Source organism: Macaca fascicularis, chromosome 10, assembly GCF_037993035.2.
Source record: "Macaca fascicularis isolate 582-1 chromosome 10, T2T-MFA8v1.1".
NCBI classification, from domain to species: domain Eukaryota; kingdom Metazoa; phylum Chordata; class Mammalia; order Primates; family Cercopithecidae; genus Macaca; species Macaca fascicularis.
The window spans coordinates 104690931-104712169 of NC_088384.1; the positions used below are offsets into that span (position 1 = coordinate 104690931).

A 21239-nucleotide genomic window follows, 5' to 3' on the forward strand; every position below is an offset into this window, starting at 1 on the left:
TGGGATGCAGCCACCAGGCCCAGGTGTGCACGCAGACTCTCTGTTCTCATTGGTGCATTTCACGTCTGTTCACTCGGCCTGTTCGTGGCCAGCGTTAAGTTCTGGCTGACTGGCGGCCCGGCATAACCATGATGTGGGGATTTTCAATTCCACTCCTGTTCGGATCCAACGGGCCTTGCAGGTTGGAGCGAGGAGGATTCTATGGCACCCCTTGGACCCATGCTGTCCCCTCAGCGTAAGTAAGCCAACCAGGAGGGGTGCGGAATTCCTGGGAAAATAGTTTTTCCTACCTTCACGATGAAATGGGAGCTCAGAATCCAGGGGGAGAAAAAAAGCTGAAATATCAGATAAGGCCTGTTATTTTCCTGTATACCTGGGTCGCAGGCAATCTGTGCAACCTCGGGTAGTCCTCAGCAATCACCCCACAAGAGAAGCTGTGTCGCCCCATTATCAAGGAGGAAACTGAGGCACAGAGTGAAAACATCACTGACTTCGGGGTCACTGGTTCAAGGCCCCTGAGATAGAGATCAGCACTGTGCTCCGTGAGGCTTTCAAAGCACGAGCTCATCCCCCAGTGACCCTGGACGCACCCGCCCCATGCCACCCACCGCAGAGGAAGCAGATCACAGCCTCGTTCTTTGTATTATAAACTGACTTTTAATAATAATAAAAAATCTATCATGAATTTAACGAGAAGAATCTGTACATTTTAAAGTAAACCAGTGCACAATGCGCTGGCCCTGGGCCCTCCCCCGTTTCCCGCAGTGGGGCCAAAGCTGGTCTCCTTTGTCTCTGATGCAAGTACAGTGACAAGGTCACTGCCTGCCGTCCTGTATGCTGCCGCAAGAGGGGGAAGCGTGCCCTGGAGGGCAGGAGGCTCAGATGCCGATGCTGAGGGCTTCAGGCTCCCCGGCCTGGGGGCAGCAGGGAGCCCCCATCTGATCTCGCCACCTGCCAGGGGTGACAGGTGTCCCCTCCCTTCCCCCCCAGCTGTGACCTTTCCCTGAAGGCATATGGAAGCTGGGGGAACAAACTGCCAAGGGGGCCCCATGTGGGTCCCTCCTCCCCCGTGGGCAGGGTGGCTTCTTGCGCTCTGGCTGGTGATGTCCCAATCGCCCTGCTCTGAGAAGTTAACATCAAGAAAATAAATCACAGAAGCCACTGCCCGGTGTTTCCCAGCGGCCCTCTACCTGTATGACATGGCACCTCAGGTGGGGCTCAGTCCCCTCCGGCTCCAACCCTGGCCGGCCACCTCTCAGGCCCTTGTAGCCAGTCACTCAAAGAGAGCGAGTTCTAACACCGGGAAACCGCTGGAGGACGGAGGGTGGGGGAAGGAATCACAGTCCATACCTAAAAACAACACCTTACAACCCTAATATTAACAAACAGGAAACACTGACGTTTTTAAATTTTTCAATAATTTAGTTTTTCTTTTTTGCTCTTGTTTTAGTAGAGGTGGGAACAGTTATCAATACTACCTTCTCTTGGTCCCCTGTTAAGACAATATACTTTTCTTTGAAATTTAAAATGTCAAATATATAATCATACAACTTTAGAAAAAAACAAATCTTGACAACACCAACAACAAAAAAATCCCAAAATAAACCAGAGATTTCACGCCATATAAATAAAGTCAGGGCAAATTTGGTGCCCAGGGCTGGTGGACCCAGTTCCAGGGGCGGCGATGTCCAGAGCTGGTGTGGTTCTCGGGGATCCTCTGGTAACAGGCGTGATGGAGGCCCCGTCTCTCCTTTCCCGACAGAGCCAAGTCTTTTCCGAGTCCACCAAGCAGGTTAGTACAGGGTTAGGGTGCACCTGGAAGCTAAGATGAGGAGGAGACACGTGTGGTCACCTGGAATGTGGACTGTGAAGGAAACCGGGATTGCAAAAGTGCAGGCAGAACCATCCCGAGGGAGCCGGGGGGCCCATGTGGCCTCCATGACGTTCCCTTGGGTTCTGGGGACGCAGGAGCAGAAGCCCAGGCACCAGCTGCTCCCATCAGCTCCATGGGTCTCCAGCACCCCTCCAGCTTCCGGCAGGCGTGTGGAGAATGGGCCGGCCCAGGGCCAATCAGCCAGCTCGTCGTCACAGAGAGGGTGGCCAGACTTGTCCTGGAAGGAGCCGGTGGAGGACGCTGGGCAGGTCCCGGAACGGGCAGCCACGGAAGCCTTGGGCCATCTCTGGAGAAGGCCGGCGCTGCCCTACTGTGTCCTCCCAAATCCCAGCTCCAGAGGCCGCGGCCCAGCGTGGGGCATGTGGGCGTTCAGAGGTCCCCGTCCACCGGCGGCTGGCAGAGGCGGTAGATCCCAGCTCCAGAGGCTGCGGCCCAGCGTGGGGCATGTGGGCGTTCAGAGGTCCCCGTCCACCGGCGGCTGGCAGAGGCGGTAGAGGCTGGGGATGGAGGCAAAGAGAATGAGGAGAGGCTGGGGCGGGCCAGGACCTATTTGTATTATTTCCATTTTTACTTGGATGTGTAATTCATGCCCAGAAACACAAACTCACAGGTGTATGAAAGATGCAGAGGAAAATATCTATATCGCCCACGCCTTCTGCCGGCTGCCAGGTCCCTCCCCACAGGCAGTCTCTGCCCACTCAGAGACTGGCATTTACAAATGAAGACGTGTCTACATGTGCACCTGTGCGTTCAGCTACGTGGGGGTGGGGCGCACATTCCACACTACTGGGGGCCAGTTGGCCACAGCACTCTACCCCTTACGCTGTTTCACTTCATCTATCCTGGGAACCTCTGTATGCAGAGATGCTTCTGGAGCTGGGGGACCAGACAGGAGGCTGCGTGGTGTCCAGGCAAGCAGACCGCAATGCTGCACATGTGGTCTCATGTGGTCTGATGTGGTCAGAGTTCGGGCTCCAGGCCTGGACCGCCTGGGTTCAGAATCCCAGCTTTGCCATTTACTAGCTGTGTGACGTTGGACAAGATACTTAACCTCTCTGTGCCGCAGCATCCCCACTTGCCAAGTGGGGATGACAGCCGGACTTGGCTCACAGGGCGGCTGTTTGGATTAATGAGTCTACAGAGGGGAAGCGATTGGGCAGTGCCTGGCACAGAGCAAAGGCCGTGAAGGTATTGAAAGGGATCACGTGCCACTCGTGAGACATAAACAAGGTGTGTGTGGAGCTCCCAGCGCCACAGCACGGCAGTGACTCGTCACCACTGGCAGCAGGTGTTGCCGGCACTCTGTAGTTACGTAAGACTTTGCTGCTGGGGAAAGCTGCCTGAAGGGTCCACGGAACTGTGGACTATTTTTACAACTTCTTGGGAGTCACATTATTTCAAAACAAGAGTTATTTAAAACTTGTGGGCAGATGACGACAGCAAACTAGGGCTGTGGAGACAGAGAGAGGATCAGACGGAAACGACTTCATGAACCTAAAGGGCCTGCACGTGGCACCAAGAGGAAGCCTGAAAATCACATGGAGAGAGCAGGATGGGAGGACAGGAGGAAACAGCACCCCCAGTGCCAAAGACGGCAGGAACAGAGAGCATCCCTGCAAATCAGGCACCGCAGGCCCGGGCCCAGGCTGCTGTTCAGTTCGCATTTCTGTAAATGACTAAAAGGTTAGCTTAGGTTGGATCAGCTAAAATCACAGCATTCTTAATTCCGCCCCAGGTTAAAGCAAGCTGCTCAGGGGTCAGGGACTCAGGGTAGGGGGCACAGGGTGGGGGGCACAGGGCATACGACACAGGGTAGAGGGCATGGGGCGGGGCTCAGGGCTGACGGGGCATGGGGCTGAGGGCACAGTGGCAGTGAGGTGGGAGGATGGCACAGAGCCACCGCCCATGGCACACCTGGGGGCCTTGCTCATCTTCCTGGTGGAAGCAGGAGCTCCTTCAGGAGGTGACGAAGTTGTGTCTATTGCTCCTCAAAGAGGTTCCCCATAAATGAGAGGGGAAGCCCCATCTGAGCATTAGGGGTTAGGCCAGGAACACGATGCCAAACCCAGGTCCGGGTCCTGGCCAGCTGGGAGGGGACATGAAGGGGCAGACGAGGCAGCCACTCACCGCGGAGCACCCTGGGGCATCTGGTCCTTGACTCGCAGGTTTTTGGCCAGGATCTCCACCCTCGGACCCTGGAAGAAGGAACCATCAGGCCGGGGCCTCTGCAGGTTCAGGGCACGTGAGGAAGCACACTGCAGGGTGGGGCTGGGGCCCAGAAGCCCACGGACCCAGAAGCTAAAATCCTTGCTCCCCTCCAGATTCAGAGAAGGCTCAGGTCTGGGGCTGGTGGCTACAGTCCCAAGATAGCCCCTCATCCCACCCTGGCTGCAAGCATGCCACGCCCTCAGTCCAGGGTGCTGGGGGACCCTGTGGCCAAGTGGTCTCACCTGCTTCCGCATGATGTCCGTGGCCTGCATGATGCACTTGGGCAGCAGCCCATGGCTCCGTGCCAAGATGGCCGCCTGCTCCAGGGACACGCTCAGGGTGCTCCTGCAGTGGGGGAAGGAGGACAGCAGGGGAAGGGGGGACAGTGGTGGGGGGAGGACAGCGGGAGTCAGAGGACAGTGGGGGAGAGCTGGGGCAACTTCCCATCCCTCCGAGGCCTCCCAGACCCAGTCCTGACCATCACGGCAGCACCTCCTCCTGCTGTCCCTCCCCGCTTGCTCCTCCTCCTCCAGGCAGCGGCCACCCTCACTCACAGGTGCTCTGGTGCTTCCCCGTCTACAAAAGCCCTGCAGAGTTCCCTGTGACTCTCCCAGTGCCTCGCTCAGAGGAGAACTTTGTAAATATCCGCTGAGTGAATGGGGGACTCCCTGGAAGCCTCACGACTTGCCAGCTCAGTGGGGTTTGAGATGGACACATTGATTCCCACCTCTCTGGGTTTCTCAACAGTTCTAGAAAGTGGATTCTATAGCAAGACCTCTGGGATTCCAATCCGGTCCCTCCATGTAACTCCTCCATGACCCTGGGTAGATAAGTTAACCTCAGTTTCCCTATAAGGTAACTATGAAATAGGGAGCACGGCGGTGCACAGAGGACCCTAGCCCAGCTGGAGGGGCTGTCCTGGGAACCACAGGAAGCTGAGCAGCATCCTGGCCTTCACCCACTAGAGGCCAGGAGCTCCTCCCTCCTCCAAGTTGTGACAACCAAAACTGTGTCCAGAGGTTGCCAAATGTTCCCCGGGGGTAAAACTGCTTCTAGGTGAGATCCCCTAAAATAGGCCCTGCTACCGCACTGGTAGAGAAAGATGGGAAGGAGTTAATCTGCATAGAACATCAACGACCTAGGAGGCAGGGAGCACTGGCCCCAAGAAACAGTTATTCAGCCAATGTTTCTTGAGCATTTGCCTCAGGCCAGGCACTGCTCTAGGCCCTGGGGAACAGCAGAGAACAAAAGGGGCCCCTGCCCTCCCAGATCAGGCCCTGCCCTGAGGGAACCAGGGAGGAAAAGAATACACCAATGAAGGGTGCTGTTTGCAGGGGGTGTGGGCTGCAGAGGAAGAGAGGGTTGGGAGGGCACTGAATGGGGAGCAGCACAGTTTGTAACGGGAGGTCAGGAAGGGCTCTGGAGAAGGTGACCTCTTCCTCCCTGGGATGAGCAGTGGGGACAAAGGATGGAGGTAGGAGGTAGGGGAGCCTCCAGTCAGGCCATTGCTATTGTTAATATTGAACAAGGCTTCCAGCGGGACCACAGGGCACAGCTGTCATGCACATTCACCACGGCGTTAGAGCAGCAGGTGGCTCCACGGCCCTGCTAGGACCACCTGCTGCTGCCATCCCATTTCACAGACAGACAAACTGAGATGCAGACAGAGCCAAGGCCTTGTCGGGGCTCCACAGGCAATGGCAGAACCAGGATTGGAACCCAGCCTTCCTGCCTCCTTGCCACAGGCCCCCAAACTGACCAGAAGCTGGGCCAGCCCCTCCCCACACCCCGACTCAGCGGGCAGCAGCTCACCTCTGCATGCCCGTGCCACACATGACCATCTGGCAGGCCCCCAGGCGGTAGCAGAGCTCCGAGGAGATGGGGATGAGGCCGGCGCCCACGCTCCCAGCGGCACCAGGCTTTGGGTGGACAAAGGACTTCATGAGGCGGCAGAGCTCGTCCAGGGCATTGATGGGGCGGATGAGCTGCGGGGGCACCACACAGGCCCGGGGAGTTGGAGGAGGTCCCCATAGCCCCTCAGCCCCCACCTGGCCCTCCTCCCCCACCATCTCCTTCTAATCTAGCTGTTCCTACAGCTGCCTCCCAGCTCCCCCTCTGGGGATGACAATGCAATTCGATCTTCTATAACTTCTGCTCAAGAGCCCTGTGTGGCTCCCCACTGCACTGCAAGCTGGCAGTCCGTGTTCACCGTCTATTTCAGGCCTCGCCTTCCCACTAACTCTCTTCAGCTGCCCAGGTGTGTCCCCAGCAAAACCTGAAGAGAGTGTCCTCTCCCAGCCCGTCAAGACCAACACAAGTGCCCCTCTCCAGGAAGAGCCTTCCCTTCTGCCCCAGCATTCCCTGACCCCCACGTGCAAGTGGTGGTTCACTAATGAGCTGTGCTGTGGGGACATGTGGGGACGTTCCGCCAGCCAGAGTGTTAAGTCCCAAATGGCTGTGCCCACCCTCCTCCCAGAGCCCCCAGCTCACAGCCCCAAGGCAGCACCCCAAAATCATCAGCACATTCGAGGCCTGCCCGAACCTAGAAAACCACGAGGCCAAAAGACATACGCTGAGGGTCAGAGGCAAGGAGCCCAAGGAGCCGAACTATCAAGGCCCCTCAGAGGGAGCTGCTCCAGGCTTGGGCCAACAGGGACATACGGCAACATGGTCCCCAACAGCCAGATCTTCCCATTCCTCCAGCAAAGCTGGAAGCCTCCGTGTTATGGGAAATCTTTTGATTTCTAAAGGTTGACAGCAAACTTGAAACAGACAAAACGAAAAGAATGCCATACAGGTTACACCTGTCATGAGGTCCAGGCTCCAGCCTCAGAGAAATGCTGTGGTTAATAAGGGAGACTGGAGTGGTACAGATGGGCGGGTGCCAGCGAAAATAAATCATCCCAGGAAGTCGGGGAATGATGAGGAAGCTATCGCGGAAGACTTCCTGGAGGAGGAGAGACTGCAGGGTCTCAAGGGCTTCTGGGCTAGAATCTGCTGGGGCACAACCCTGGGCCTGTCGGCTGAGTCCTGACTCCTGAGCACCCCACCCTGCCCAAACTCCCTGCAGCGGAAGGAGGGCAGGTGGACATACCTGGTCTATCTTTACCGCCGTGGTGCTGGCATCCGTGGGCAGATTAGACCGCTCCAGGTAAAATGCCCTGTGAGAGAAAGACAGGGATGAGGCGGGGGCCACCACACCCACCATCGTCCTGCCCCTACCCGGGTCCCAACTCCTGCAGCCACTGTGACTCCGCCCTCTGCCGACCCTCAGAAGGAAATCCCTGAGAGCACCTGTAGGCTTTGCTCACCCACAGGCACCTGTTCCCACAACAGCCAGGGGGAAAGACGGGCCTCCCAGGCACTCCTCCAATGCCACCCCTCCCTGCCTGCCCGTCCACAGCAGCCCCCAGCCCTCTGCTCCTCAGGCCCTGGTCCTGCTTTTTCTCTCTTCTGAGCATCTCTCACCACTTGGCGCCTCATGGCTCTGGGCTTACTGGTTTATCGTTCGTTTCCCCCTCCAGACCAGGGGTCAGCGAACTTCTTCTGTGAAGAGCCCAATGGTAAATATTTTAGGCTTTGTGAACAAGAGAGTCTCGATCGCAGCCACTCAACTCTGCCATTGCAGCACGAAAGCAGCCACAGAAGATGCAAAAATGAGGGAATGCAGCTGTGTGCTAATAAAACTTGATTTACAAAACAGGGAGGCGAGGTGGGCCGGATTCCGACAGCCCTTGCTCTAGAGTATGAGCTCCATGAAAAACAGGACTTTGTTTTGCTCACTAGAGATTCCCAAACAAGCACCCAGAACAGGGCCCGGCCCACAGGAGGCCTCAACATGGGCTGAATGAAGTGACGAATAAAGCACCACACAGGCAGGACTCAGAATATTCCACAGATGGCGCAGAACAGACTGGTGACAGCCCTGATCAATCCAAGCAGATGCCAGTTTTCAGTAACTGGGCTGGATGCGTTCTCTGAGCAAACGAGTGAAGCCTCATTTTCCCACTTTCAAATGATGAAGCCCAGACCCGTACTCGCCTCCTTGGGCTCTTAATTCTCAGTCTGCCTCTGTCACAGAGGGAGGTGGTGTGACACACACAGGAAGGGCCATGGGGGAGGGTGGCAGGAGTGGGAGCTGCAGAACTTAGAAGCTGCCTCCCAGAACTGTCTTCCTCCTGGTGCCACCTGGTCCCTGCTCTCACCCCTTCTCCCTTGGGGTTCTCTTCTAAGCAGCCAAGACCCTGCAAGCTGCACCCATTACTCACAGGCCCGAGAGTCCCAAGGTCCCCTGTCCTAGCGCCCACCCTCTGCAGAATGAAGCCGGCTCCTCTCAGTAGGAAGGACCCCCTTTGGAACCAAACAGACCCCAGTTCAAAGCTCCGCCACTGCCTGGCTGTGTGGCCTTGGGCAAGTGTGTACGCTTTCTTGGCCTCCCTCGCCTCCTCTGTGAAGTGGGATCCACAGCCTGTTGCCATGAGAATCTCATGCAGGCCAAGAGTCCTGTCACACAGTAGGCGCTCAAGAAAGGGTGTGTGGCCCGCTGCCCATGCTGGGGGTCCGTCTGGCACCTCCATGCTAACGCCCACTCCATGTGGAGGTTTCCTGACTCTTGCTCCCAACAGGGACCCCAAGGCAGGTACCTGAGTTTGCGGTAATACTGCTGAACTTTCTCCAGGGACTGCGCGTTGATCTCCTGCTGCAAATCCTCCGCGGCCTGGCTGCCTGGAGAAGGCAGCCCCTCCACGTTCTCCAGCGCTGGGAGGGAAGATGTGGCGGGTGGGCAGGCGGTTGGGAGCTGGTGTGCTTAGTGGCCTTGGCCCAGCCCCCGTGGTCCTCCCTGCCCCAGGCCTGAAGCTCACCTTTCGTGAATAGCGCCGTGTGCAGCCTCAGGCTGGCCCCACCCTCCAGGCGGGAGGGCAGCTTGGAGAAGTGGTAGCTGTCGAGGTAGAAGATGACCTTCAGCGCCTGCCGGCTGCCCTCAATGTGGTAGAAGACATTGGTGTCTGCGGGAGGACACGGGGCAGGGTGACTCACCACCGAGGCCCAGGCCAGGGGAAGCCCTGGCATACCTCTCCAGAACAGCTGGCACCTCTCAGCTGTCCTCAGGTCCAGGGGAGCACCCTGGGACCTCCCTGTAATCCCGACTCTACAGGGGTAGCCTCAGACCTCCCTGCCCTCCTGCCCTCTAGGGACAGGCTCCAACAGCCCTTCCCTCTCACTCTCCAAAGAACTGCAGCTGACACCTCCCTTTTGCCTGCTTCATCAGCTCCTAGTTCCGCTGCTTAATTCTTGAACCTGATGTGGACTCTGCCTAGCCAGGGGGTCCACAGCATTTGGGGTCACAGCTTCCCCAGTGCTCCTTGTACCCTCACACGGTAGCCCAGGGCCCCTGCCTGGGAAAAGCTGCCCTCAAACGGGCATGCATCTGATTCACAGCCAGAAGGAAGCACTTAGGGCAGGGAGGGCAAAATATGGCACCCAGACCCCAATCTGCACCCATGGCAGACATCACTCATCGATCAAAGCTCTGCCCGAGCCAATCTCAGCCTGGAGACAAGCAGCTGCTGCCAATCAATTCCAATTGCTACTCAAAGAGAACCTGCCCTTCCTCTAGACTCTAGTCCATGCATTTTCAGCAGGACAGACACTGTCCCCAAGGAGGTGAAAACACTTCCCTCTTTTAATGTATAATGAGCACCAGATGCACAGATAAACAGACATAAGATATATCCATAGTATTAAAATTTCATGGGGGTGCAGCAATTAGGAAAAATTGACTAAAAAGGTTTTTTATGAAATTAAATGAAATTTAATGAAATGAAAAAATTGAGAAACACTAATCCAGTGCCTGGTTCCTGATTAAACCCACACGCCTCAGAAGCCCCTGGAGGGCTTTCAGCACACAGGCCTCTGGGCTCCCCCTCCAGAGTTTCTGAGGCCATAGTTCCGGTTGCGGCAGAGAATCTGCCTTTCTATCAAGCCCCCAGGTACTGCTGGTCCAGGGGCTATGCTCGGAGAACCCCTGCTCTCAGAAGCAAGTCCAGCAGTTCCCAGCCCTGGCTGCACATCCAGGCTATCCAGCACCCAGGCCCTGCCCCACAAACCGATCAGAATCACTAGCGCCCAGGGCACCGGGATCGTTGCAAAGCTCCCCCAATGATTCCAGAGTGCAAGCAGGGCTGAGATGCACTGGGCTAGACGATGAGCTCCAGGAGGGCAAGAATGACGACCGTGTTACATGGTCCCAAATGCAGCCTGACACATACGATGTGCTCATAATTATGGACATGTAAATGGATGGATGGATGATGGTTAGTTGGATGGATAGATGTTTGTTTGGATGGATCGACGGATGAATAGATGCATGGATGGATGGATGGATGGATGTTTGGATGGATCAATGGATGAATGGATGCATGGATAGATGCATGGATGGATGGATGGATGGATGGATGGATGGATGGATGGATGGAATGGATGGAGGCATGGATGGATGCATGGATGCATGGATGGACGGATGGATGCATGGATGGACGGATGGATGCATGAACGCATGGATGGATGGATGCATGGATGGATGCATGGATGGATGGATGCATGAATGGATGGATTCATGGATAGATGGATAGATGCATGGATAGATGGATTCATGGATGGATGGATGCATGGATGCATGGATGCATGGACGGATCGATGGATGGATGGATGGATGGATGGATGGATGGATGGATGGATGGATGGATGGTTGGATGGATGCATGGGTGGATGGACTGATGCATGCATGCATGGATGGACGGATGGACGGGTGGATGGATGGACAGTTGGATGGATGCATGGATGGACGGATGGATGCATGGATGGATGGATAAATAAATGGGTGGGCACGTGGAAGGATGAGTGGAAAATACTAACAGACGGAAAGAGAAAGAAAGAGAAAGGGGAGAAAAGGCAGAGGAAGGAGAGGAGAGGACAAGAGCAAGGGAGGAAGGGAGGATGGAACTTAATTACTATACTTAGTTAAGCCCTTTAAAAATCTTAACAAGTCTTCACATCTCTAGGGAAGAATTTTATTAAGAATTGAGCAGTAGTGTCATTCTAAGAGCTGTTGGAGATAGCTGGGTTCATACAGAAAGAAACCCCTCTTTGTCCGTGTGTGCCCCAAAGTTCAGCTCTCACACTCATGTTGGAGGCATGAGATTTGACAGCACTGAGTACTGAGCTCACCTTGGGCAGCTGGCCCCGAGGCAGGGGAAGGACACTGTGACCCCAGAGAGCTGTCCCTTCCACCCCAGGCGTGACCCCAGAGCTGTCCCTTCAACCCCAGGTGCGACCCCAGAGAGCTGTCCCTTCCACCCCAGGACCCCAACTCTCACAGTGGAGGGGTGGCAGAAATCACTCACTGGCCACATAGTTCTCATCCAGCTGCTTAAAGGAGAAGGTGACATTGTCCAGCTCTGACAGGGTCACCCAGATGTCCTCCAGCATGGTCCGTTCCTCCTTCTGCAGGAAGAAGACAGTGCGGAGGAGTCTCAGATGCCAGTCCTGCCCCAGGGTTTCCTACCAAGATGCTGAATTCAACTCTAGTTGGCACTCCAGACTGTGGGCCCCCTGGGTGCCAGGTCCTGAGCAGGACTCTCCAGAGTGGATGTGAAATCATGGTGTGCTCTGTGGCTTGTCCTGCACCTTCAAGGGTCACAGAACCCATCTCTGCCTTCATTCGCTGAGTGCTCCTAGGAAAGTCACTGCCTCTCCTGCCTGGACCACCAACCAGGCTTCTAAACTTAACCTTCTCAAACCTAACACACTCACATAAAAATCCCCAATTCCTTCCTCAACCTCCCCCAGTTAGTCCCATGTCAGCAAATAGCAGCAGCATTCACTCAGTCATCCAAGATCCAAACCTGTGACTTCTCAGTTTCTCTCCTGCTCACCCTGGGCCTGGTCCATCACCCAGTCTGATGGGTCAACACTAAAACATCCTCCAGACCCACCCACCTCCCTCCAGCTTCCCGGCCACCACCTGGGTTCAAGGGTCCACCGTCTCTCACCAAGATGACACCAGGTTTCCCTTTTGCCACTCTCTGCTCACAAACAATACATCCTACATGTCCTGTTTTGAAAACTTAACCCAAATTATATCACTCGCCCAGCTCAAAGCCTCTGAACAGCTCCTCTGCTTCCAGAATAAAGTCTCAGGCCCTACAGATCAGGTCCCCCCATCTGCCCAGTCCCCTGCCGCTCCCCTCTGGCCACACTGGCCGCTCTTTGGGGCCTTGGTACATGCTGGTCCCTCTGCCCCGCACAATCCTCCTCACACTGTCTGCCTGGCTGGCTGAGGTCTCAGCTCAAGCATCACCGCCTTACACAGCCTGTCTCTGAAACCACCTAATCTAGGGAACAGCACCCGCAAAGCTTCCTGCAGAGCTTCCCTTCTCTCCACCTCCCTTCCCTCCTCCGTCCTTTCTTCTTCTCAAGCTGCTTCCCCCAACTAGAAAGTCAGCTTCAGGCCCCCAGGGCCAGTGCAGGGCCTAGTACATCATAGTGTTTGGAGAATGAACGAACTGGGCCCAGCTTCCCCATGTGAGAAGAGGAAGGGGAGGGCTGAGTGTTCCTTGCTACCTCCCTGGACCCCAGCTTGTGCATTCTGGGAATCAAGTGACAGCCAATCTCCCACCAGGCAGGCACCTTGTGCAGCAGCAGCCGGCAGAGGACGCTCCAAGGCCAGGCCTCCCCACTAGCCAGTGGCAGGGGCTCCAGGAGCCAACCTCAGAGGCACTGGTGACTCTCGGGGCCCTGGCTGGATGTGCAGGAGCATCTCTGGCTTCCACCACACCACTCCCACCTCAGGCCCTCAGTTGTCACAACCAAAAATGTCTCCAGACATTGCCAAGTGTCCCCTAGTGGTGAAACTGCCCTGGGCTGACACCTGCTGGTATGTAGCATGGATTCTATTATCTGTGTGTGCCCCCTGCCCTCCCACTGGGAGAGAAGATCCCTAGGCACAGGGACTGTTTTGTTCACTGCTGCACCTTCAGTGCCCATAAAACAGCACACAGGTGCTCAACGAATCGCTGCTGCGGGAGTGACGAGATCTGGGGGAGCCTGAGTGAGTGGGCAGGCGCTCCCTCGCCCCGGCCTGGGCGGGCACCAGCAGGTGGGCCAGCGGGGCCGCCCTGCCGCCCCACTCACCACTGCGGCCGGCGAGAGCAGGGACTGGCAGTGCAGCAGGACGCCCGTGGCCGCCACCTGCTCCAGCCACTTGCGGCTGGCGTCGCGGCTGCTCTCCTCGTACTCGCCGTTGTTGTTGTAGCGGTAGCCCAGGGCCGCCAGCAGCTGCTCGGAGAAGGTGCACACGGCGGCCACCAGGGCCTGGCAGAAGATCGCGTCTCTGCGCAGCTGCAGCTCTGTGTCTGGGGGCAGAGGGCAGAGGGCAGAGGGCAGAGGGCAGAGGGCAGGGGCCTCGCTGGAGGGGTGCTCCCGCGCCACCAGGAGGCCCACCCCCCAAAGCCCTGGGTCCAGGACCCCTCATGGAACCCCCAGCAAAGGGCGAACAATAGGTCAGAAATTACTTTTTGGTGGACATCCCAGTCACCAAAAGCCAATTCCACAAAAATCAGTTCTCCAACATGCAAGCCCATTGGCCAAAACTGTTCTCTCAGTGACTCATCTGCCTGCTTTGAAAACCAACCAACCAAAGAAACACCTTGTGATTTTCCTAAGGGTTTCCCAAGACCCTCACCCTCAGCCATTTCTCCTCTCATTACGGGCTTCCTTGGCCTTGGCCAGTAGAATGCCAATGGTGCCAAGCTCTTCTGCCAAGCTCCACGTGTTCAGAAATGCAATTTAGCATTTTCTCTACATTGGAGAACTATGCTCTCTTCCTCCCCCCAGCTCTGCCCTTGCCCCTGTCCTCGGCCTTGCCATGGTTTGAGGAACTGGCCAGTTTCAAGCAATTGCTCTCTCAGCGTCCCAATCTTCTGGAAGGAATTATTTCCCTGGCCGGCTTCTGGCCAGTGAGTTTTCAGTGACCAAATTTGACCCAGATCCTACAGTAGCACCCCCTTGGCTGAGAATTTCTGGAAAGAAGAGAGGGATAGAGAAGGTCTCCAAGATTCTCCACTACCTTCTCCCGCTTCCTCTTCCCCACTCTCTGCTGGGTGGAAGCCCCCAGGCTGGGGCTGAAGGCTCTACTGGCACAGGCCCCCCTAACATTGTCCTCTATCCCAGGGCCCTGTCAACATCCACCCAGGCCTGGGCAGTGCCACAGGACAGGGCTCCTGGCTCCAGTGCCCTGAGACTTGTCCCTTGGACACATGAGGAAGAAGCAAGTTTCAAGTAGATCTTGGAGGGGCTCCAGGCCAAAGCGTTGCCTCCCCGAGTCCAGGCCCTGACGGCATGGATGGTCAGCTTTGGGCGGTGGAAGAGGGCCGGGCATGTGCCCCACACACACCTTTAACGCCCTCACCTGTGCACTTCAGCAAGGCCAGGAGCAGCTGGTTCTTCCCATCTGGAAGAAGGGAGAGAGAAACGGGGACAGGCTGGGACGGGGCAGCAAGAGGTGAGGGCAGGACCCAGCCCCTCCCCATGGCACCTCCCAAGGTGCCCTGACCCTTCACAGCAGAGCCCTGGCACCCAAGGCTGTGCTCAAGGAGGTTTTATTGCTTGTTAGGTGAACTCCAGGAACCCCTGACCTCAGGCAGTGGAACCCCAACCATAAGGCCCATCTGTACATGCAAGCTGCAGACACAGGCGGAACCAGCCCCTTTAACCCTGGGCCACCGTCCCTGCCCCACAGCTTGTTCACATAAGTATGGGCACACTCACATGTACAACCTAGGTACACACGTATCCAGACATACACATCAACACACAACCAAGTGCATGCCACACACAGAGACACATATACTCATACACAGACTCATATATGTACACACAGGCACACATGCACCCACACAAGCACACACAGCAGACACCCAAGCACACACCACACACGTGCACTCATATGCAGACTCACATACATATGTACACACACAGGTACACATGCATCCACACAGACACACAAACAACAGACACACAAGTACACACATAAGACACAGACACACACTCCTAATAGCCTCACATACATATTCTCATCCTACATGGGTACAGTCTGTCCTGCAAAAGAAAGTTCATTTCTTCCAGGCCGAACATCCTGGTCTCTTTTCTTCCAAAGATGCTCCTTGACCCAGAAAGGGCTTAGAAAGATGTGGAAGGGCTTTGGATTTGGTTTCTTGGGGTGCCTTCTTCCCAGGGAGGACTGCAGGACTCAGGGCTGGGCAGGGTAAGAATGAGAGCAGGTGTGGTGGTGCATGCTTGTCAGGACTCACCACGCCAGGCAGCCAGGGCACTGAGCACATGACCTGTGCTGACTCACTTAATCCTCCCGACCACACAGGAGGGAGGTGGCACTGTGGGCACATTTGACACAGGAAGGAGCTAAGGCCAGAGGCTTCAAAGAACTCGCCATGATCGCACAGCCAGTAAGTGGGTGAGCTGGGATTCAAGCCCTAGTGGTCTGGACCCAGAGTCGATGTTCTTCACCAGTTACACTTTTGGAGAACAGGACAGATCAGAAGCAGCAGAGACTCCAACTCAGAGGCTGCTGTTCCCTGGGGGAACAGCCCAGAGTCCTCTAATCTCCCACTGTCCTGGTCAAACATATCCCTCGTCCGCATCCTTCTAACCCAGGAGTCTCAGACACAAAAGCCGGCAAGGGCCAGGCAGGTGACAGAAGATGCGTGGAGCAGACGCCAAGCCACAGGGAGCGGTGCAGACTGGGGTGCACTAGAAAGCACCTTGGCCCCACGTACAGAGAGCGGCCGCCACTCCTCTCCACCAAGGTAGGATGGCAGACTGGGCCTGGAATCACCAGATCTTCTGGTTATTCAAGAGTAGCCGGAAATCCAAGTTTTTATGTGAGAACCTCTGTCAAGCTGGCAGCAGAGTCACAGTTTTTGCTGCTGCAGCATCGAAACCTATCTGTGGGCCTGAATCTGGTCAGTGGGCTGCCAGCCTGTGTCCCTCATACCCTGATAATAACAGGAACACACACATCCACTGTTTTGGAAGCTGAGAAAGACCAGGTTCAGCCTTTTCAGCCTCCAAAATCAGGGCTTTGTTTAGTTTGGTTTTGTGTCTGCTTTTTGTTTTGGTAGAGATAGGGTCTATGTTGCCCAGGCTGGTCTCAAACTCCTGGGCTCAAGTCATGTCCTGCCCAGGGCAGGACACTCAGCTGACAGAGGGCATCACTTCTCTTGTCCTCTCCCTGGGCATGGAGAAACAGGGGTCGCAGAGCTGGATCCATTCTTGATTCTCTCGTTCCACATCAAAGGCCACGGCTCCCTCCCCACCATGATGCACCCTCCCTGCCCACCGACCTTCCACGTATCTCTGAATGTTGTCCACCAGGGTCTTGATGGAGTTGGGGAGGTTCCAGGGGTCCTCCTGGATGCTGATCTGGATCAGGCTCCGGCCACGGATTGTACACTCTTCTTTCTGTTTAAACTCTGGGGCAGGAAAGTGGCATGAGGGCCAGGGAAGGGACGGAGGTAGCTTTGGAGAATGGTGGCACAAAGGCCTATGTCCCATCACAGATCCCAGAGCTCATAATCCTAGATCAAGGGAGCTGGCAGGACTCCTGGACATTATCTGGTCCACAGAGGGTAACTGTGCTACTATGTCATGGTATCACACCCATGGCAGACATCACTCATCAATCTCAGCATTCCTTCCTGCTCTCTGAGACCAGGACTCCCCACAGCTACCTCCAATCCAGTGCAGACCTCACAAATCAATCATGGCTTTCCTTTCATCTAAACCTGGATGTTGTAGCCACAGAAGGATTCTCAGGAACTACCTCCTCACAGCCACAACCAGTTGAGATGGCACATGAGTTCTAACCCTTTCCCCACACAGAGGAGGAAGCCCACATATAGAGTGGGAAAGTGACAAGCCTTAAGTCACACAACTGGGCAGTGATAGCGCTGGGACTTGCCTCTGGCCCCACCATTCAGACGCCAGGAAGACAAAGGCCCCTGCAAAAGACAAAGGCCTCTTTCCTCCTGCAAGGTCCCAGTTTCTGAGATATTTGTGGGTTTGCTGTTTCTGCTTTCTGAGGTCCATCCCTGAAAGCTGATCCTGAGACAGCAGAACGTGCAGCTGAGCTGGGGAGCCCCAAGTCCTCACCACTTCCCACCCTTTTTTGGTGGCAAGAAAGGGTGCCCATCTGCATTTCTATCTCCTACAATCTCACTGGGAGCTCCTTGAGGTCAGGGCAGTATCAAATTCATCTCAGGGTCTCCAGTGCCCAGTACAAGGCCTGGCACAAGCTGGTTCTCGGAAATTATTTACTGGATGTACAGAAACATGAATAGACAGGCGGATGGGTGAATGGATGGGTAGAACAGTGAAAGAGTGGGCACATGGATGGAAGGAGGGAAGGATGGATGGATGGACGGACAGACAAGCGGATGGATGGATGGATGGATGGATAGGTGGGTGGATGAATGGGTGGGTGGGTGGATGGTTGGATGGGTGGGTAGGTGGGTGGATGGATGGATAGATGGTGAGTGGGTAGTTGGGCGGATGGGTGGGTGGATGGATGGATAGATGGATGGATGGATAGGTGGGTGGATGGATGGGAGGGTGGATGGATGGGTGGGTGGATGGATGGATAGATGGTGAGTGGGTAGCTGGGTGGATGGTGGATGGATGGATGGATGGATCAATGGGTGGGTGGGTGAATGGATGGATGGATGGCTGGATGATAAATGGATGAGTGGATGGATGGGTGGGTGGGTGGAGAGATGGATGGATGGATGGATGGATGGATCGATAGTGGGAGGGTAGATGGCTGGATGGATCGATAGTATGTTGGGTGGATGAGTAGGGTGGGTAGGTGGGTAAATGGGAGGAAAGGTAGGTGGGAGAACATAAGAAATTTCGATCCTTTTCTCTCAATCATTTCAAGAAGACAGTCTCAATTTGGTGCTGGTAAGCCCTTAACACTTCTTTAATTCACAAATCCCTCTCTTAAATGAAGAACAAGGAGCCCTTGGCAGGCAACAGTGCCTAGCTGCAGTATAATGATATTTTGTTGCTGTTGTTCGCATTTAATTTATCATTATGGTTTATCACAAATTTTTGGCATATTATACTGGCTTTTCATATATAGGGAGTTCAACAAGGTCCTTTCAAAATTAAGAGCGATACTTTTTGAAAAGTGATGTCAATAATAAGAAAAAAATGAGTATGGTTTAAAAGACATGAAGGAAGACTGGGCACAGTGGCTCATGCCTGGAATCCCAGCACTTTGGGAGGTCAAGGCAGGAGGATCACTTGATACCAGGAGTTCAGAACCAGCCTTGGCTACATGGCAAAACCATGCCTCTACAAAAAAGAAATAAATAAATAAAATAAAATAATAAAAAATAAAAAATTAGCCAGGAGAAGTGGCGTGCACCTGTAGTCCCAGCTACTTAGGATAGGAGGCTGAGTTGTGAGGAAAACTTGAGCCTGGGAGGTCAACGCTGCAGTGAGCTGTGATCACACTATTGCACTCCAGCCTGAGTGACAGAGTGAGACCCTTTCTCCAAAAAACAAGACGGAAAGGAAGGGAACGGAACGGAAAGGAAAGGAAAGGAAAGAAAACCAAAAGAAAAAGGAAAAGAACCATTCTTGGCTCAGAGTCTACAAAAACAGGCCACGGGCTGGATGTGCCCCAAGGGCTAAAATCACTGTCCCCTGGATGATCCCCACAGTCGTTCAGCAGTAGAGGGGCAGAGCTGAGCATGAGCCCAGGCATCCCCTGCCCCGCCCCCGTCTAACACCCTTCCCCATCGCAGGCTGTCTCCTTGGATGCTGGCTATCCCCTCACCTTGTAAGCTGTGGTTCATGGGGAAATGCTTGGTTTCTTCAAAAGCCCGGCTCATGACTGGTCCCTTGAGGAGAGCATTGATGGAGTCCACCTGGGTGGCAAGAAGCCCCGGGTCGGTTTGGGCCCCATGGCCCTACACATTGCAGATGTCTGGGACCCATAGCCCCCGGGTCACAGGCCCTCCCCAGGTGTGACAGGAGGAACCCAAAGTTGCACCAGGAGTGGGGCAAAGTTCCTACCTGGTTAAAGAGGTGCTCCAGGCAGCCATGAAGCTTGTCCTGCTTGTCAGATGGGATTCGCATGTCACAGGGCAGCTCATCTCCTTGGCGGGAGGTAGAAGTAACAGCCATCAGTCATTCCTGCCCCACCTCACACCATCCCCAGCACTTTCCCAAGAAGGGGATACAGCTACAGAACTCCAAACCCACAGGGGATCTGGAGTCTAAAGACCAGGTCCTGGCTGTGAACCACAGGGAAAATCGCCTGACCTCTCTGAGCCTCCAACAGGCACTAACTAATGCATGACAAGATTGTAAAGCACTGCTTTTTGTAAAGCACTGTTTCCATTCTGCAAATGAGGGACTGAGGAACAGACAGAAGGAACTGGATGCCGCGTGTCCTGATTCCTTGCCCAGTTGGTTCAGTTACATCAGCTGTCACACCCAACTCCTTCCTAGAGGCTCCTGGGGCCAGTTTGTGCAGCTGACTGTCTTAGGTGATGAAATACGTATCTAAAAGTTCAGCAATTTCTTCCATTGTACTTGAGCTTCTTTTTCTTCTGTTCATTGAAGTATAATTAAAATTAAATTGTTATGCACAGACTATCTCTGAAAGGACACGCAAGACTGTAGTGACAGTGGGAACAGCAGTGACAGCCTGAGAACCAAGGGTTTTGGGGGAGACTTGTCACCGTGCACCCTCTGGGGCCTTCTGAATTATGCACCATGTGGATACACAACCCAACTTGCAAAATGAACTGCTTTGAAGTCTGAAGTAAACAAGACTAAAATAAAAAACAATTTCAGGCTTTCAGTAACGCCTTTAATCCCAGCAATTTGGGAGGCTGGCGCAGGTGGATCACAAGGTCAAGAGATCGAGACCATTCTGGCCAACATGGTGAAACCCCATCTCTACTAAAAATATAAAAATTATCTGAATGTGGTGGCAGGCGCCTGCAGTCCCAGTTACTCAGGAGGCTGAGGCAGGAGAATCACTTGAACCTGGGAGGCGGAGGTTGCAGTGAGCTGAGATTGTGCCACTGCACTCCAGCCTGGCGACAGAGTGAGACTCTGTCTCAAAAAAATAAAAATTAAAAAGTTGTAAGTACAGTATGATCTAATTTATAAAATATTGTCTCTGTCTGTCTGTCCGTCCATCCATCCACCCACCTGTTCATCTGTGCATTCACAGGCCCCACCAATGAGCTCCAAATGCTGGTGAGGGTCATTTCCAGGGGAGATGATGAGACTCTCATTCATTTTTATGGACTTCTTTTTGTTGTTTCTTTGTTTGCTTGTTTGATGGAGTCTCACTCTGCCACCTAGGCTGGAGTGCAGTGGCGCGATCTCAGCCCACTGCAACCTCCCTCTCCCAGGTTCAAGTGATTCTCCTGCCTCAGCCTCCCGGGTAGCTGGCGTTACAGGCGTGCACCAACACACCCAGTTAATTTTTGTATTTTTAGTAGAGACGGGGTTTCACCATGTTGGCCAGGCTGGTCTCAAACTCCTGACCTCAAATGATCCACCAGCCTCGGCCTCCCAAAGCGCTGGGATTACAGGCGTGAGCCACCGCGCCCGGGCTTAGATACTTCTTTGAACTGCTCCGTGTCGTTTGGATTTTTGGTTTGCACACATATTGTTTTTACATAAACTATGAGGTCACCCTGTTTAGTTGTCAGCTCACTCATCACAACACTCATCATACATGAAGCATACAGAATTGCACCATGCATGCCTCTATTTGCTCCATCTCCATGACATTCACGGAGAACATCAGCTCCAAGAGGGCTGAGATGTTTGTTTCATTCACTGCCGCATTCCCAGCGCCTGGCACATAATACGGGCTCAAGAAATACTTGCTGAATGAGTGAATGGAAGGAAGTCAAGTACAGGACCATGTAAATAAAATACAAAACAACATAACGCAAGGGAAAGTATAATAAAATAAACTAAAACTAAATCTCATGGGGAGGAACCTCTCTCCCTGAGCACGGGCTGCTGC

General features: G+C 54.4%; 1 protein-coding gene across 5 annotated transcripts in view; it reads right to left on the reverse strand.

Annotated features, from left to right (window-relative positions):
- Positions 1–637: 637 nt before the first annotated feature.
- Positions 638–21239, reverse strand: part of PREX1 (phosphatidylinositol-3,4,5-trisphosphate dependent Rac exchange factor 1) — a 205360-nt gene continuing 184758 nt past the window's right edge. For 4 of the 5 annotated variants that reach the window (XM_005569681.4, XM_074005510.1, XM_065523273.2 and 1 more), the window contains 13 exons: positions 19259–19341; positions 19020–19110; positions 16522–16650; positions 14571–14612; positions 13295–13515; positions 11506–11605; positions 8965–9108; positions 8746–8860; positions 7197–7263; positions 5915–6087; positions 4345–4447; positions 4022–4089; positions 638–2391 (listed from right to left, as the gene is read on the reverse strand). In XM_005569681.4, coding sequence (XP_005569738.3) covers positions 2349–2391; positions 4022–4089; positions 4345–4447; positions 5915–6087; positions 7197–7263; positions 8746–8860; positions 8965–9108; positions 11506–11605; positions 13295–13515; positions 14571–14612; positions 16522–16650; positions 19020–19110; positions 19259–19341 — 1379 coding nt within the window. In that variant the 3' untranslated portion in view covers positions 638–2348. Of the gene's footprint in view, positions 2392–4021; positions 4090–4344; positions 4448–5914; positions 6088–7196; positions 7264–8745; positions 8861–8964; positions 9109–11505; positions 11606–13294; positions 13516–14570; positions 14613–16521; positions 16651–17359; positions 17997–19019; positions 19111–19258; positions 19342–21239 lie in introns of those variants that run through there. The other variant, XM_065523274.2, reaches the window with a different exon arrangement.